The sequence below is a fragment of the Haliotis rufescens genome, unplaced genomic scaffold (genome assembly GCF_023055435.1).
Source record: "Haliotis rufescens isolate VD_foot unplaced genomic scaffold, xgHalRufe1.0.p SCAF_2, whole genome shotgun sequence".
Classification (NCBI taxonomy): Eukaryota; Metazoa; Mollusca; class Gastropoda; order Lepetellida; family Haliotidae; genus Haliotis; species Haliotis rufescens.
In genome coordinates this window covers 34,169,262-34,185,599 of record NW_025963890.1, presented here as the reverse complement: position 1 = coordinate 34,185,599, position 16,338 = coordinate 34,169,262, and the positions used below count along the sequence as shown (strand labels likewise).

The 16,338-nt window shown below is 42.7% G+C and overlaps 1 protein-coding gene across 4 annotated transcripts in view; it reads right to left on the bottom strand.

The window, feature by feature from the left end:
• LOC124111885 (protein EFR3 homolog B-like) overlaps positions 1 to 16,338 on the bottom strand; it is a 98,216-nt gene that overhangs the window by 6,180 nt on the left and 75,698 nt on the right. For 2 of the 4 annotated variants that reach the window (XM_046471763.2, XM_048399833.1), the window contains exons 10-18: positions 13,392 to 13,488; positions 12,053 to 12,104; positions 11,619 to 11,791; positions 11,334 to 11,409; positions 10,534 to 10,695; positions 10,053 to 10,181; positions 6,810 to 6,886; positions 5,891 to 5,917; positions 105 to 235 (exon numbers count right to left, since the gene is read on the bottom strand). In XM_046471763.2, coding sequence (XP_046327719.2) covers positions 105 to 235; positions 5,891 to 5,917; positions 6,810 to 6,886; positions 10,053 to 10,181; positions 10,534 to 10,695; positions 11,334 to 11,409; positions 11,619 to 11,791; positions 12,053 to 12,104; positions 13,392 to 13,488 — 924 coding nt within the window. Of the gene's footprint in view, positions 1 to 104; positions 5,841 to 5,890; positions 5,918 to 6,809; positions 6,887 to 10,052; positions 10,182 to 10,533; positions 10,696 to 11,333; positions 11,410 to 11,618; positions 11,792 to 12,052; positions 12,105 to 13,391; positions 13,489 to 16,338 lie in introns of all 4 variants that reach the window. The other 2 variants (XR_007222239.1, XM_048399834.1) reach the window with 2 other exon arrangements.

Here is a 16,338-nt window from a genome sequence, read left to right as displayed (position 1 = left end):
TAATATAACCCCAAAACTGACAAGAGGATATGAAAGAACCATCAATATTGTCTTGTTTCAATGACAATGACAATGAAGCCTCTCTATCAGTACATAAGCATTACCTGCAGTAAAAGGTTTGTGCGTGAATGGTGTCGAGAGCCTAGACGTGTCATGGCCGCTGCCAGCCAAGGCTTCTGCAATTTGGACCTGTGAGAAGAGCCAGCTGTCTTTGACTGTTTCACTGGAGGGGTAGCTGGTAACAGGAACACATTCTCATCAACATCTCATCACAGCATACAGGGGGCACAAGAACCACTGCTATAGATCAGCAGATCACACAGGAACACAACTCACACCAACATTTCATCATGGCATACAGCGGGCACAAGAACCACTGTCATAGATCAGCAGATCACACAGGAACACACTTCACACCAACATCTCATCATGGCATACAGTGGGCACAAGAACCACTGCCATAGATCAGCAGATCACAAAGGAACACACTTCACACCAACATCTCATCATGGCATACAGCGGGCACAAGAACCAGTGCCATAGATCAGCAGAACACACAGGAACACACTTCACACCAACATCTCATCACAGAATACAGTGGGCACAAGAACCACTGCCATAGATCAGCAGAACACAAAGGAACACACTTCACACCAACATCTCATCATGGCATACAGCGAGCACAAGAACCAGTGCCATATATCAGCAGATCACACAGGAACACAACTCACACCAACATCTCATCATGGCATACAGTGGGCACAAGAACCACTGCCATAGATCAGCAGAACACACAGGAACACAACTCACCAACAACTCATCACAGCATACAGTGGGCACAAGAACCACTGCCATAGATCAGCAGAACACACAGGAACACAACTCACACCAACATCTCATCACAGCATACAGTGGGCACAAGAACCAGTGCCACAGATCAGCAGAACACACAGGAACACAACTCACACCAACATCTCATCATGGCATACAGTGGGCACAAGAAACACTGCCATAGATCAGCAGATCACACAGGAACACACTTCACACCAACATCTCATCACAGCATACAGTGGGCACTAGAACCACTGCCATAGATCAGCAGATCACACAGGAACACACTTCACACCAACATCTCATCATGGCATACAGTGGGCACAAGAACCAGTGCAATAGATTAGCAGAACACACAGGAACACACTTCACACCAACATCTCATCACAGCATACAGTGGGCACTAGAACCACTGCCATAGATCAGCAGAACACACAGGAACACAACTCACATCAACATCTCATCACAGAATACAGTGGGCACAAGAACCAGTGCCATAGATCAGCAGATCACACAGGAACACACTTCACACCAACATCTCATCATGGCATACAGTGGGCACAAGAACCAGTGCCATAGATCAGCAGAACACACGGGAACACACTTCACACCAACATCTCATCACAGAATACAGTGGGCACTAGAACCACTGCCATAGATCAGCAGATCACACAGGAACACAACTCACACCAACATCTCATCACAGCATACAGTGGGCACTAGAACCACTGCCATAGATCAGCAGAACACACAGGAACACACTTCACACCAACATCTCATCATGGCATACAGTGGGCACAAGAACCAGTGCCATAGATCAGCAGATCACACAGGAACACAACTCACACCAACAACTCATCACAGCATACAGTTGGCACAAGAACTACTGCCATAGATCAGCAGAACACACAGGAACACACTTCACACCAACATCTCATCATGGCATACAGTGGGCACAAGAACCAGTGCCATAGATCAGCAGATCACACAGGAACACACTTCACACCAACATCTCATCATGGCATACAGTGGGCACAAGAACCAGTGCCATAGATCAGCAGATCACACAGGAACACAACTCACATCAACATCTCATCACAGCATACAGTGGGCACAAGAACCAGTGCCATAGATCAGCAGAACACACGGGAACACATAAATCAGTAGACCACACAGGAACACTCATACCACATGACGTTTTCAATTTATAACCTTCAAACATATTATATAGATTTATTTCAAACTGAAAATGTACTTTCTACTAATTACTTTCTGTAAATGTTCTCCTAAAGAGAATAATGACTGTACAAGTCATCTTCCATTTTATTTAGCACAAACAGTTACTGTGGTAACTTGTGGTTTAATGTACACACAATGGACTGATCATGGACCCTGTACAGCAAGACACATTCAGCTATAATGATCAGACAATTACTATTGTTTTCAATTTACATGAATTAGCATATCACGATACATATATTGAACAACTTACAACATCTTCATTGTTACAAACAAATCTATGTTAAACTGACAGAATTACATTTCTACACAAGATTATAAAAATTATGTGAGGTATACAGTAAACTATGGTTATAACAAACTCAAAAGGTTTTTAGTTTGTAATAACCTTAGTTCGTTATAAGCATATATACAGCATATATTCAACAAATAGCCAGGAATAAAAAATAAGTTTGTTATATCGGTCAGTTTGTCATAAGATTGTTCGTTAAAAACATAGTTTACTGTATATATATGAAATAAATCCTACAAAACTCAAAAAGGAGGGGACTGTTATTACTGAAGAGCAGTGTCATACAGAGTAAGAAAGTATGGTTGTGAGCCGCTTTTAGCAATATTACAGCAATATCACGGTGGGGGAAACCAGAAATGGGCTTCACAAGTGTCACACAGAAGCAAGGTTTGGTCTGATGAAGAGTGCTGCCAGTCAAATGCAATAACTACGGTGACAGATAAAAGAATCATTCATCCTAACAGTGAAGGCATGTTGTAAGGAAAGCTCCAGGATAAAGGGTGTTTTGTGTTGCTGAGACTTGCCCTCAATGGTGACTCCCTGTCAAGGGTTGTTGGTCTACATCCCATACTTTGTTATAGGATGACAAGGTTTTCTGAAATTTATTTTTCAGGCATGTATTATTAACCTTGAATATCAGACTTTTTGTCGTAAGTCTTAGAGCCAATGGTAGCTGAATCATTCCCCATTTTAAGATGTGTTAGTTATATACACAATATAACTGTCTCTGAAATGGTAAATCAGGAGACTTTGTTTGTTAGAATACTTCACAGAGACGCTATTAGATATTAATGTCTGTTACATGCTGAAATTACTTTTTGTTTGAAGTTTTGTTTGGTTGTATGTTTGTTTGTGGTTTAACCTCGCACTCAGCAATATTCCAGCTATATGATGGTGGTCTGTAAAGAATCAAGTCTCGACCAGACAATCCAGTGATTGACATCATGAGCATCAATTACACAATTGATGACATGCATCAACCAAATCACCACGGCTGATCACACAATCCCATAAGTCACCTTTTACGACAAGCATGGATTGCTTAGACCAATTCTACCCCGGATCTTCACAGATCTTGCAATGAAGTGGTCTAGTGGCTACAGCGATCATTTGTCATACCAAAGGCCCTGGTTCTAAATCCCCTGGTGTCAGCTTGAAGTTATTAAAATGTCCAGAGCCAACAGTGGTAACAGAAGTCTGTTTAATATTCCTCCCTTGCATTCAATAACTACTGCACCATAGAACCATGGGTTGTTGTTCAACATGTTATCAACACTATCCAAGCTATATCAAGACGACCAGTCAATAATCAAGTCTGGGCAAGACAACTTAGTAACTGGAAGCATGAGCATCAATCTACATTATCAGGGCAAGATGACATGCAATTAGCCAAGTGGAGCCTGACCACTTGATCTATTCTAGTCAATTATCAGGGCAGGATGACATGCAATAAGCCAAGTGGAGCCTGACCACTTGATCTATTCTGGTCAATTATCAGGGCAAGATGACATGCAATTAGCCAAGCGGAGCCTGACCACTTGATCTATTCTAGTCAATTATCAGGGCAGGATGACATGCAATAAGCCAAGCGGAGCCTGACCACTTGATCTATTCTAGTCAATTATCAGGGCAAGATGACATGCAATTAGCCAAGCGGAGCCTGACCACTTGATCTATTCTAGTCAATTATCAGGGCAAGATGACATGCAATTAGCCAAGTGGAGCCTGACCACTTGATCTATTCTAGTCAATTATCAGGGCAAGATGACATGCAATTAGCCAAGCGGAGCCTGACCACTTGATATATTCTAGTCAATTATCAGGGCAAGATGACATGCAATAAGCCAAGCGGAGCCTGACCACTTGATCTATTCTAGTCAATTATCAGGGCAAGATGACATGCAATAAGCCAAGCGGAGCCTGACCACTTGATCTATTCTAGTCAATTATCAGGGCAAGATGACATGCAATTAGCCAAGTGGAGCCTGACCACTTGATCTATTCTAGTCAATTATCAGGGCAAGATGACATGCAATAAGCCAAGCGGAGCCTGACCACTTGATCTATTCTAGTCAATTATCAGGGCAAGATGACATGCAATTAGCCAAGTGGAGCCTGACCACTTGATCTATTCTAGTCAATTATCAGGGCAAGATGACATGCAATTAGCCAAGCGGAGCCTGACCACTTGATCTATTCTAGTCAATTATCAGGGCAAGATGACATGCAATAAGCCAAGCGGAGCCTGACTACTTGATCTATTCTAGTCAATTATCAGGGCAAGATGACATGCAATAAGCCAAGCGGAGCCTGACCACTTGATCTATTCTAGTCAATTATCAGGGCAAGATGACATGCAATAAGCCAAGCGGAGCCTGACCACTTGATCTATTCTAGTCAATTATCAGGGCAAGATGACATGCAATAAGCCAAGCGGAGCCTGACCACTAGTCAGTTATCACAATACCCTGAGTCACTTCAGGGCACTGTTCCACCAGCTGAGTATACGGTTTCCATCAAATACTGTTATCAGCTGGCTTGCCAACGCAGCTCACATTCACTGGCCCCCAGCTAGACTGCTTGTAACAATACATGCTTCCAGCTGACTTGACAAGCGCCAATATCTACATCTTATATCTAGAACACTGTCACAATCCATTTTACACATAACATGCCTGGATATTAATGTGTAAGTTGGGACAAGAACAGAACAAATGCTACCTGGAAAATACAAGTATACGCAAGATTCACTATGAATCAGGTGTCTGAAACTGGAACAAACAGACTACTTCTGCAAATTCTGCAAATAATGATGTTGAACAGCAACTAGGACACCTAGGACATGGTGTAAGTTAGGACAAGCGGCATGCTGGTTACTTGGTTACACAGGAAGCCATGTGAACACAGAAGCTCCAGGGCCGCAACGTTACACACAGCCAGGAAACCTCCATGCCAGTCATGAAGCCAGTACAGGAGACAGCTACAATGCTGCTGTGTGATATACATGAACAGCACTCCAACAGTTCTAAATGAAAAACTAGGTGAAAGAGAATTTTGAAAAAGAATGTTTTCGATGATACGTGAAAGTAGCATTATAAACAAAATGTCTTGTAAACAAAGACAGAATCTTATGTGTAGTGTAACACATTATTTATTGGCAGCGCCCACAGATTCTGTACAAATCAAAATAAGTCCTTCAAAAGTTTCTTTACATCAAAAGCTTAAAAGCAGACCCTTCAAAAATATTTCCTAAGATACTTATTTGTGCAGAGGCCTTTCAGTGTGTTCACAACACTTACAGATCTTTTACACAAAGTTGAAGAAGCACTGCACAGCTTCATAAAGGCACAAACATACATGACTGGCATGTTGGACTTAAAAGATGTCACACAAAACATGAATGGGTGTCTGGCCCACAAAGGGAGAATTGTTCATGTCTCCAGCTGTGCCGATGTAACATCCCGGCCCCAAGTGAAGCCTGAAGAGAAGAAGTTGTTGTAAAGGGAGGTTACCCATGCTGTTACTTACAGGTTGGAGTTCTCAAGCTCATCTAGGCTGTCAAGAGGGAATGGGATCCATCATTCTACCCACTGTATACCCATTACATATGTGCATACAGTGCTATCATGGGAATACTACAACACGCACCTCAAGGATCATCAAACCACTTATCATAAATGATAAACATGCTGTATTAAGTGTCCATGGTTAATGAAACAACAACTTTAACAAATGATGACTGACACTAAAACAGAAAAATTTACACATTAGGATCTCTGCATTTTATTACATATTAAATGTATAATATCAAACATATATTCCTTTGGAATGACTGTGACACAATAACATTTTATGCTTGTAAGTAGGCCACCTTCTCATACGAACTTAAACCTGAGTTACCTCCCTTGAATCACATCAAAGATTGAAAGCACAGCAAACTTGTGATAGCAAATGAAAACATTGTTATTCATTTGCACAACTTGTATTTACTTCATTTAAAGCAAAATGACCATTGTATGATCTAATCATTTCTGACAACGCCTTGCAAATAAACGACAGCTTGCAAGCAGAACTCAAAAGAAAGAGTGCACAGGTTAGTCAATTGTAATATCCATTGAAACAAAATTATCTGTTCATATTTTTATGACAGTTTTGGAAACAGTAAGTGGAAAAAAAATGTTACAAAAACTCAAGCTTCAAATAAATTTTGGTTCATGAAGATAAAATGTAATGAATTTGGCAGATAGACAGATGTCAATATATCATTATGTGCTATCATCTACCTGCATAAGAAGAACAGAGAAGCAATTCCATGAAAATATCCCTTCCCCACTCAAGGAATTAGTGTAACGCTGTCCCTACACTACCGTGCTAAGTGAGGTAACAGAGGGGGCTATGTATGTATGCATGGGTGAACATGCGCAAGGCAGGGGATGTCTGTACTTACCTGTGTGGTCGGTTTGTCCGGTTGTAGGCAAAGTTGGGCAGGAGATAGGGGGCCTCCTTACTGCGTGCATCTGTAACCTGTCCAGTACAACACATCAGTAATACAGAGATAACCTGTCCAGTACAACACATCAGTAATACAGAGATAACCTGCCCAGTACAACACATCAGTAATACAGAGATAACCTGTCGAGTACAACACATCAGTAATACAGAGATAACCTGTCCAGTACAACACATCAGTAATACAGAGATAACCTGTCCAGTACAACACATCAGTAATACAGAGATAACCTGCCCAGTACAACACATCAGTAATACAGAGATAACCTGTCCAGTACAACACATCAGTAATACAGAGATAACCTTCCCAGTACAACACATCAGTAATACAGAGATAACCTGCCTGTACAACACATCAGTAATACAAAGACAACCTGCCTGTACAACACATCAGTAATACAAAGACAACCTGCCTGTACAACACATCAGTAATACAGAGATAACCTGCCTGTACAACACATCAGTAATACAAAGACAACCTGCCCAGTACAACACATCAGTAATACAGAGATAACATGCCCTGTACAACACATCAGTAATACAGAGATAACATGTCCAGTACAACACATCAGTAATACAGAGATAACCTGTCCAGCACAACATATCAGTAACACAGAGATAACCTGCCCAGTATAACACATCAGTAATACAGAGATAACCTGTCCAGTACAACACATCAGTAATACAGAGACAACCTGTCCAGTACAACACATCAGTAATACAGAGACAACCTGTCCAGTACAACACATCAGTAATACAGAGATAACCTGCCCAGTACAACACATCAGTAATACACAGATAACCTGCCCAGTACAACACATCAGTAATACAGTGATAACCTGCCCAGTACAACACATCAGTAATACAGAGATAACATGTCCAGTACAACACATCAGTAATACAGAGATAACCTCCCCTGTACAACATATCAGTAATACAGAGATAACCTGTCCTGTACAACACATCAGTAATACAGAGATAACCTGCCCAGTACAACACATCAGTAATACAGAGATAACCTGTCCAGTACAACACATCAGTAATATACAAAGATAACCTGCCCAGTACAACACATCAGTAATACAGAGATAACCTGCCCAGTACAACACATCAGTAATACAGAGATAACATGTCAGTACAACACATCAGTAATACAAAGATAACATGTCAGTACAACACATCAGTAATACAAAAACAACCTGCCCAGTACAACACATCAGTAATACAGAGATAACCTGCCCAGTACAACACATCAGTAATACAGAGATTACCTGCCCAGTACAACACATCAGTAATACAGAGATAACCTGCCCAGTACAACACATCAGTAATACAGAGATAACCTGTCCAGTACAACACATCAGTAATACAAAGACAACCTGCCCAGTACAACACATCAGTAATACAGAGATAACCTGTCCAGTACAACACATCAGTTATACAGAGATAACCTGCCCAGTACAACACATCAGTAATACAGTGATAACCTGCCTGTACAACACATCAGTAATACAGAGATAACATGCCCAGTACAACACATCAGTAATACAGAGATAACCTTCCAGTACAACACATCAGTAATACAGAGATAACCTGCCTGTACAACACGTCAGTAATACAGAGATAACCTGTCCAGTACAACACATCAGTAATACAGAGATAACCTGTCAGTACAACACATCAGTAATACAAAGACAACCTGCCCAGTACAACACATCAGTAATACAGAGATAACCTGCCCAGTACAACACATCAGTAATACAGAGATAACCTGTCCAGTACAACACATCAGTAATACAGAGATAACCTGCCCAGTACAACACATCAGTAATATACAAAGATAACATGTCAGTACAACACATCAGTAATACAAAGACAACCTGCCCAGTACAACACATCAGTTATACAGAGATAACCTCACAAGTACAACACATCAGTAATACAGAGATAACCTGCTCAGTACAACACCTCACTCATAAAGAGATAACCTTCAGAAATGAAGACAAAATCAGTTGGCAAAATACCAACAAATAACAACATTCATTCAATCCTTTTACCTAACACTGCTAACTAACATTTGTGGTTGGGATCTTCATAATCACCCCGTTGTTTTCTGGTGAATTTCATGGAGTCTTCAGCATGTAAAGACCATAACCTCAAGGCTCCTTCACCACCCAGCTTTGCTAACTAACTTAACCTGGCTTGGGTGCCTATTGTGTTGAGTGGTATTGACTGATATATGTCTGCTTTGAAACAAAAAGAAACCATAGCAACAAGACAAAGTGTAAATCATTATCCGGATCTGTGAATATGTGCACAATCAATAACACATGAAAGATTTGTGAAACATAACAAGTCAGACAGGTATGGAACTTCAGGTCAATAAATTGATGGAATGGGTTTCTTATCTGGCGAAACTAAATCCTCAGTCAGGTTCCAACATCCTCTGGATGAAGACAGTGTGTAGAGTCTAGCCTGACCACTTCTAGGTGCAGGTCAAGACAGTGTGGAGAGTCTAGCCTGACTACTTCAAGGTGGAGGTCAAGACAGTGTGGAGAGCCTAGCCTGACTACTTCTAGGTGGAGGTCAAGACAGTGTGGAGAGTCTAGCCTGACTACTTCTTGGTGCAGATCAAGACAGTGTGGAGAGTCTAGCCTGACTACTTCTAGGTGCAGATCAAGACAGTGTGGAGAGTCTAGCCTGACTACTTCTAGGTGCAGGTCAAGACAGCGTGGAGAGTCTAGCCTGACTACTTCAAGGTGGAGGTCAAGACAGTGTGGAGAGCCTAGCCTGACCACTTCTAGGTGGAGGTCAAGACAGTGTGGAGAGTCTAGCCTGACTACTTCTAGGTGCAGGTAAAGACAGTGTGGAGAGTCTAGCCTGACTACTTCTAGGTGCAGGTCAAGACTGTGGAAAGTCTAGCCTGACTACTTCTAGGTGCAGGTCAAGACAGTGTGTAGAGTCTAGCCTGACTACTTCTAGGTGCAGGTCAAGACAGTGTGTAGAGTCTAGCCTGACTACTTCTAGGTGCAGGTCAAGACAGTGTGTAGAGTATAGCCTGACTACTTCTAGGTGCAGGTCAAGACAGTGTGGAGAGTCTAGCCTGACTACTTCTAGGTGCAGGTCAAGACAGTGTGGAGAGTCTAGACTGTCTACTTCTGGGTCAAAAGAGTGGTATTACCTGGGCTACATACTGACACAGCTGAGGGATGGCTGTGAGTTGACTGACAAGGTTCAGGTATGCTCCGATGAGGCCATGGATTGCACATTTGTGAGTTAAGGGGAGGCCCATGTTTGTTACAGCCATTTGCTGAAACACAAAGTCATCATTAAGTACATCAAACAGTTTCAAACCAAACCCATGACATCATTAATTTTCACAATGGATTCTTCAAGTTGAAGCTGTGATTCATCAAAACTTCTTTTTAAAAAAACAAGGTAAAAAAGCAGAAAGCCAATACAAACTTGTTAGCAGTCATTTTAGCTTAGGTAAGAGTAATGACTCTTATAATAAACTCTGTACAATCATAATAATCATACCTGCCAAAACAAAACATTTCAAAGCCACGAAAACAACAAGTATTTGCACAGTTCCAATTAATATGCACAATGACAAGAAACATTTTTCTGTCCTGCCTTGAGCTTATGAAGCTCCAGCATACCTGTATATCCAGCGCCAGTCTGAATAGTTCCACCAGTATCTCATCTCCTCCCATCTCGATGCAAATGAGGGCCATGGTGCAGTAGAGAGCCTCGAAGTTGTCCACACAGTTGCTCTCCATCTGCATGTTCTCCAGCAGGTGCCAGTAGAACTGCATGCCACTCTGTCAACACACATTCATATGTCACTATGGTGTCTGAACAGTAACATAGCACCATGAGCATTCACTTGAGTGGAGCAGCACAATACAAATGGACTTGATCTTCCTATATCGGCATGACAAATACCAGGTACTGGGGACCCGTTCTGCCAGGAATCCCTATGGGGATCAGCTCTTTCAACAAATATGGGGTACTGGGGACCTGTTCTGCAGGGAATCCTTATGGGGATCATCTCTTTCAACAAATACAGGGTACTGGGGACCTGTTCTGCCAGGAATCCTTATGGGGATCATCTCTTTCAACAAATACAGGGTACTGGGGACCTGTTCTGCCATGAATCCTTATGGGGATCAGCTCTTCCAACAAATATGGGGTACTGGGGAGCTGTTCTGCAGGAATCTCTATGGGGATCAGTTCTTGCAACAAATACTGGGGAGCTGTACTTGGGATGCATTCTGTGCCAGAATCCCCATAGGCATACAGTAGATAGGACATGCTAACCATTATTGCAAACACCTATATATATATATGGGAGATGTAACTATGATAAAGGAAGTTGAATTAGCAACAGAATCTGTCAGACAAGGAATTCCTAGGATGAGACTATACAACCAGTGCCAAAGAACCTCAACTGCCTCACCTTCTTCATGAACATGATATCCTGTCTACTGGTCTTCTCCACAGACAGCTCAAGCTCACTCACATCTTTTGACATCCTGCAACACAAAACCTGGAATTTGGGCCCCTCCTAGCATGCTTGTAGGAAATATAAGTAACACGCAGACTATATAAGATAAAGTTGCTTCCGTAAATGAACCAACTCTCATACATAGAGGTAATGTATATGTAATATTTATATATGAATATATAACATGCATAAATTTTGAACATGTTTTGGTCTATCCTCAAAAGACTTGGTACCTACACAACAGACTTCAGTTTGGTTGAGTTATTGTGCCTGTCAATCATGGTGTGCAGGATCTCCTGAACGATAATCCTCATTCCCGGGTCATCAAGAAGGGACATTCGTAGTAGGGGATGCAGGAACTCAGGTGGGAATGCATTCTGCATGTTCATTGTCTTGTACTTGGTAGCCACCTGACAGGAACAAACAACAAAGCAATCACAAGACAAAGGACAATGATACATTCAGCCAAAATCCAGCCATATCATGGCAGCCTGCAAATAAATAGCCTTGGTCAGGTAATTGACAGCATAAGCAATAATCCACATCACCCAGGTCAGATACTGAGACCACAAGAGCCTCATTAAGTCAGCTTTTACAATAAGTATTGATGAACAGATGGAAGCAGCGATCAGCATGGTAAGACAAGAAGCATCAATACAGATGCCACTAACCTTCAACAATGTCTTGAGTAAGTTGATCTGGAGCTGTGTGTCCATGGAGCCTCTACAATGAGACAAATCATCAAACAATCAACATGGACCAGTAGTCATTACACCTCATCGGACACAATAGCAACTTGCTTGCAGTCAGTCATATGAACGGCATCCTTCGTACAAAGTATAAAATAAAGACACTGTGGCCCACCAGTGACAATCTGAACAGCTGTATTACCTTCAGTGAAAGTATCAAATAAGGAAAGGGTAAATCCCTTCCACTATCATTCAGCTTGGAGGACGGTGTGGCATCAGTGTAACAGTCAATAAAATTAAAAAAACAATATGAAGGTTACAAGGATCAACTTAATTTAACACATAACAGCTAGTATCATTGAAGTGATAAACCAATCTAATAAACTTGGTTAAACAATTAGTTAAATATCCATATGAGATCACCTCACAAGAACTCCTTTCCTTTCGGGGTAAAGCCTTCTTTCTCAATAAACCTTTGACAAACATTCCCAGTATGCTTAGATAGGGGTTTCCCAATGTGTTGCTGTGTTTCTGGAGACAAACTTGTCAACACGTCATTGTGAAATTGTGTGAAATTACGTCTTAAATATTGATTATTGGAATAATGACATTATACGAGAAAGAGCTTATTAGCCGAGTGTGTTCTGTAAATATTATATACCCGTTTTTAGGAATAAATGGTAAGCATAATCCTTATTTTTTATATGATGTACAGAAACACACTCGGCTAATGATTGCTATGTATCATGAACTTGGTACACCACTTGCTGAGATATTTTGGAAACATCAGCAACACAGTTGAGTACAAATGAAAATGCTTAAAAGAAACATTTAACAAACAGCTACATTTAGCGTTAGATCCAAATATCTTCATAAGTTCTTAGTATAAGACCTTCAGTATAATTTTTCAAATATATCTAAAAAAATTACCCGGTAACAAAAAACAAACATTTTCCCCAAACTGTTATCTTAATAACAAGAAGAAATTTGAGTCCTAAATCTAATGAGTTTCTTCACAAACAGTTAGGTCCCTCCCTTCAGCTGGTTTGAAGAAGAAATCAGGAACTGACAGATGTCTCACTGATGGACACACGGACAACATGCAATAATGACATAAGCTCACTTGGTTTGGAGGAGCTACAAATTTTATATAGCATGATTTTATGTTATCGTTACATTTAGGTGCTGAGAAACTTTAGTTTTTTATCCAGATTTTAGCTGCCAGAACAATCATTATGTGAAAGAATAATTCCCTCTGTACCAAATCTTAAAGAAAAATAGAGTGTCAAAGGCTGAACTCAATCTACAGTCAACAAGTTACCCGATATCCTCTTCATTTGTGAACTGGGGGAATTTACCCATGACGAACATCATTATCTCAATCTTCTGATAGTCTGGAAGGTTGTTAGCAAACTCCCCTGAAACACAATAATCACAGATGTCAGCCCCACCTGAGCTAATGTCGACACCCTAATGTTGACACACTGACAAGATAATGCCAATGCTGACTGAAACTATTGATGATGACTGCTTGGAGCTGATAACACTGCTAGGAGCACAGCATTAAGCCTCTGACCTACAGACATGTGTAGAAAGTGCAGAGAGGCTGACAGAGAGACCTCTGTATCAGGGCCAGAGTGGCAGGAAGGGAGAGACTGACTGATTGACAGACATCAGTATCAGGGCCAGAGTGGCAGGAAGGGAGAGACTGACTGACAGACATCAGTATCAGGGCCAGAGTAGCAGGAAGGGAGTGACTGACAGACAGACATCAGTATCAGGGCCAGAGTGGCAGGAAGGGAGAGACTGACTGACAGACATCAGTATCAGGGCCAGAGTGGCAGGAAGGGAGAGACTGACAGACAGATATCAGTATCAGGGCCAGAGTGGCAGGAAGGGAGAGACTGACAGACGGACATCAGTATCAGGGCCAGAGTGGCAGGAAGGGAGAGACTGACAGACAGACATCAGTATCAGGGCCAGAGTGGCAGGAAGGGAGAGACTGACTGACAGACATCAGTATCAGGGCCAGAGTGGCAGGAAGGGAGAGACTGACAGACAGATATCAGTATCAGGGCCAGAGTGGCAGGAAGGGAGAGACTGACAGACGGACGGACATCAGTATCAGGGCCAGAGTGGCAGGAAGGGAGAGACTGACAGACAGACATCAGTATCAGGGCCAGAGTGGCAGGAAGGGAGAGACTGACAGACTGACATCAGTATCAGGGCCAGAGTGGCAGGAAGGGAGAGACTGACAGACGGACATCAGTATCAGGGCCAGAGTGGCAGGAAGGGAGAGACTGACTGATTGACAGACATCAGTATCAGGGCCAGAGTGGCAGGAAGTTAGAGACTGACTGACAGACATCAGTATCAGGGCCAGAGTGGCAGGAAGGGAGAGACTGACAGACAGACATCAGTATCAGGGCCAGAGTGGCTGGAAGGGAGAGACTGACAGACAGACATCAGTATCAGGGCCAGAGTGGCAGGAAGTTAGAGACTGACAGACAGACATCAGTATCAGGACCAGAGTGGCAGGAAGTTAGAGACTGACTGACAGACATCAGTATCAGGACCAGAGTGGCAGGAAGGGAGAGACTGACTGACAGACAGACATCAGTATCAGGGCCAGAGTGGCAGGAAGGGAGAGACTGACTGACAGACAGACATCAGTATCAGGGCCAGAGTGGCAGGAAGGGAGAGACTGACAGAAGGACATCAGTATCAGGGCCAGAGTGGCAGGAAGGGAGAGACTGACTGACAGACGGACATCAGTATCAGGGCCAAAGTGGCAGGAAGGGAGAGACTGACAGACAGACATCAGTATCAGGGCCAGAGTCGCAGGAAGGGAGAGACTGACAGACGGACATCAGTATCAGGGCCAAAGTGGCAGAAAGGGAGAGACTGACAGACGGATATCAGTATCAGGGCCAGAGTGGCAGGAAGGGAGAGACTGACTGATTGACAGACATCAGTATCAGGGCCAGAGTGGCAGGAAGGGAGAGACTGACAGATGGACATCAGTATCAGGGCCAGAGTGGCAGGAAGGGAGAGACTGACTGATTGACAGACATCAGTATCAGGGCCAGAGTGGCAGGAAGGGAGAGACTGACTGACAGACATCAGTGTCAGGGCCAGAGTGGCAGGAAGGGAGAGACTGACTGACAGACATCAGTGTCAGGGCCAGAGTGGCAGGAAGGGAGAGACTGACTGATTGACAGACATCAGTATCAGGGCCAGAGTGGCAGGAAGGGAGAGACTGACAGATGGACATCAGTATCAGGGCCAGAGTGGCAGGAAGGGAGAGACTGACTGATTGACAGACATCAGTATCAGGGCCAGAGTGGCAGGAAGGGAGAGACTGACTGACAGACATCAGTGTCAGGGCCAGAGTGGCAGGAAGGGAGAGACTGACTGATTGACAGACATCAGTATCAGGGCCAGAGTGGCAGGAAGGGAGCGACTGACAGACGGACATCAGTATCAGGGCCAGAGTGGCAGGAAGGGAGAGACTGACAGACGGACATCAGTATCAGGGCCAGAGTGGCAGGAAGGGAGAGACTGACTGACAGACGGACATCAGTATCAGGGCCAGAGTGGCAGGAAGGGAGAGACTCAGTCCATTCCGAATGCACCTGTTTGGTTCCTATATAAGTTCAACCATTATCTTTTGATATACTGGTCAGCAGTGTTGGCTGAAGAGCGCGTTTTTGCGTCTTGCACGAGTTTGGACGTACCTGCATAACATGTGTCGGTCTTGTGGACGCAGTGACTAAACCATTATTAATTTCATATCAAATGGCCACTGTAATTGTAAATAAAAGCCATACGTCTTTGATTTAAGGTATTTATTGCCACACAAGATAGCGAATCACTTCCATTTGCTCAACCAAACCAGTTTCATTATTCTCTAATTTCTTATGACAAATACCCAAACCGGTTTCTTGACCTATATCTATTTTCGGTTTTGCATGTATTAATGTTCGCTATGGTCCGTAGGTTTGCTTCAGCCAATCAGGTGCCGCATATAAAGCCGCTTGGATACATTCGTAATTCTTTTAGCTTGATGATTGGTCGAAAATATCCCGACCTTGTGTCAAACTAAAAATAGCCAGGCACATCAAGGGTATACTTCAGAAAGTGGTAACAGTGACCCGCGACATCAAGTGACCGTGTAGGATGGTACGCTATGTTATTGTGGTAGTTGATTTATAATGGATCATAATGGGGCACTCTTAGAAACATTAAATATGTGATACGCAAAATGC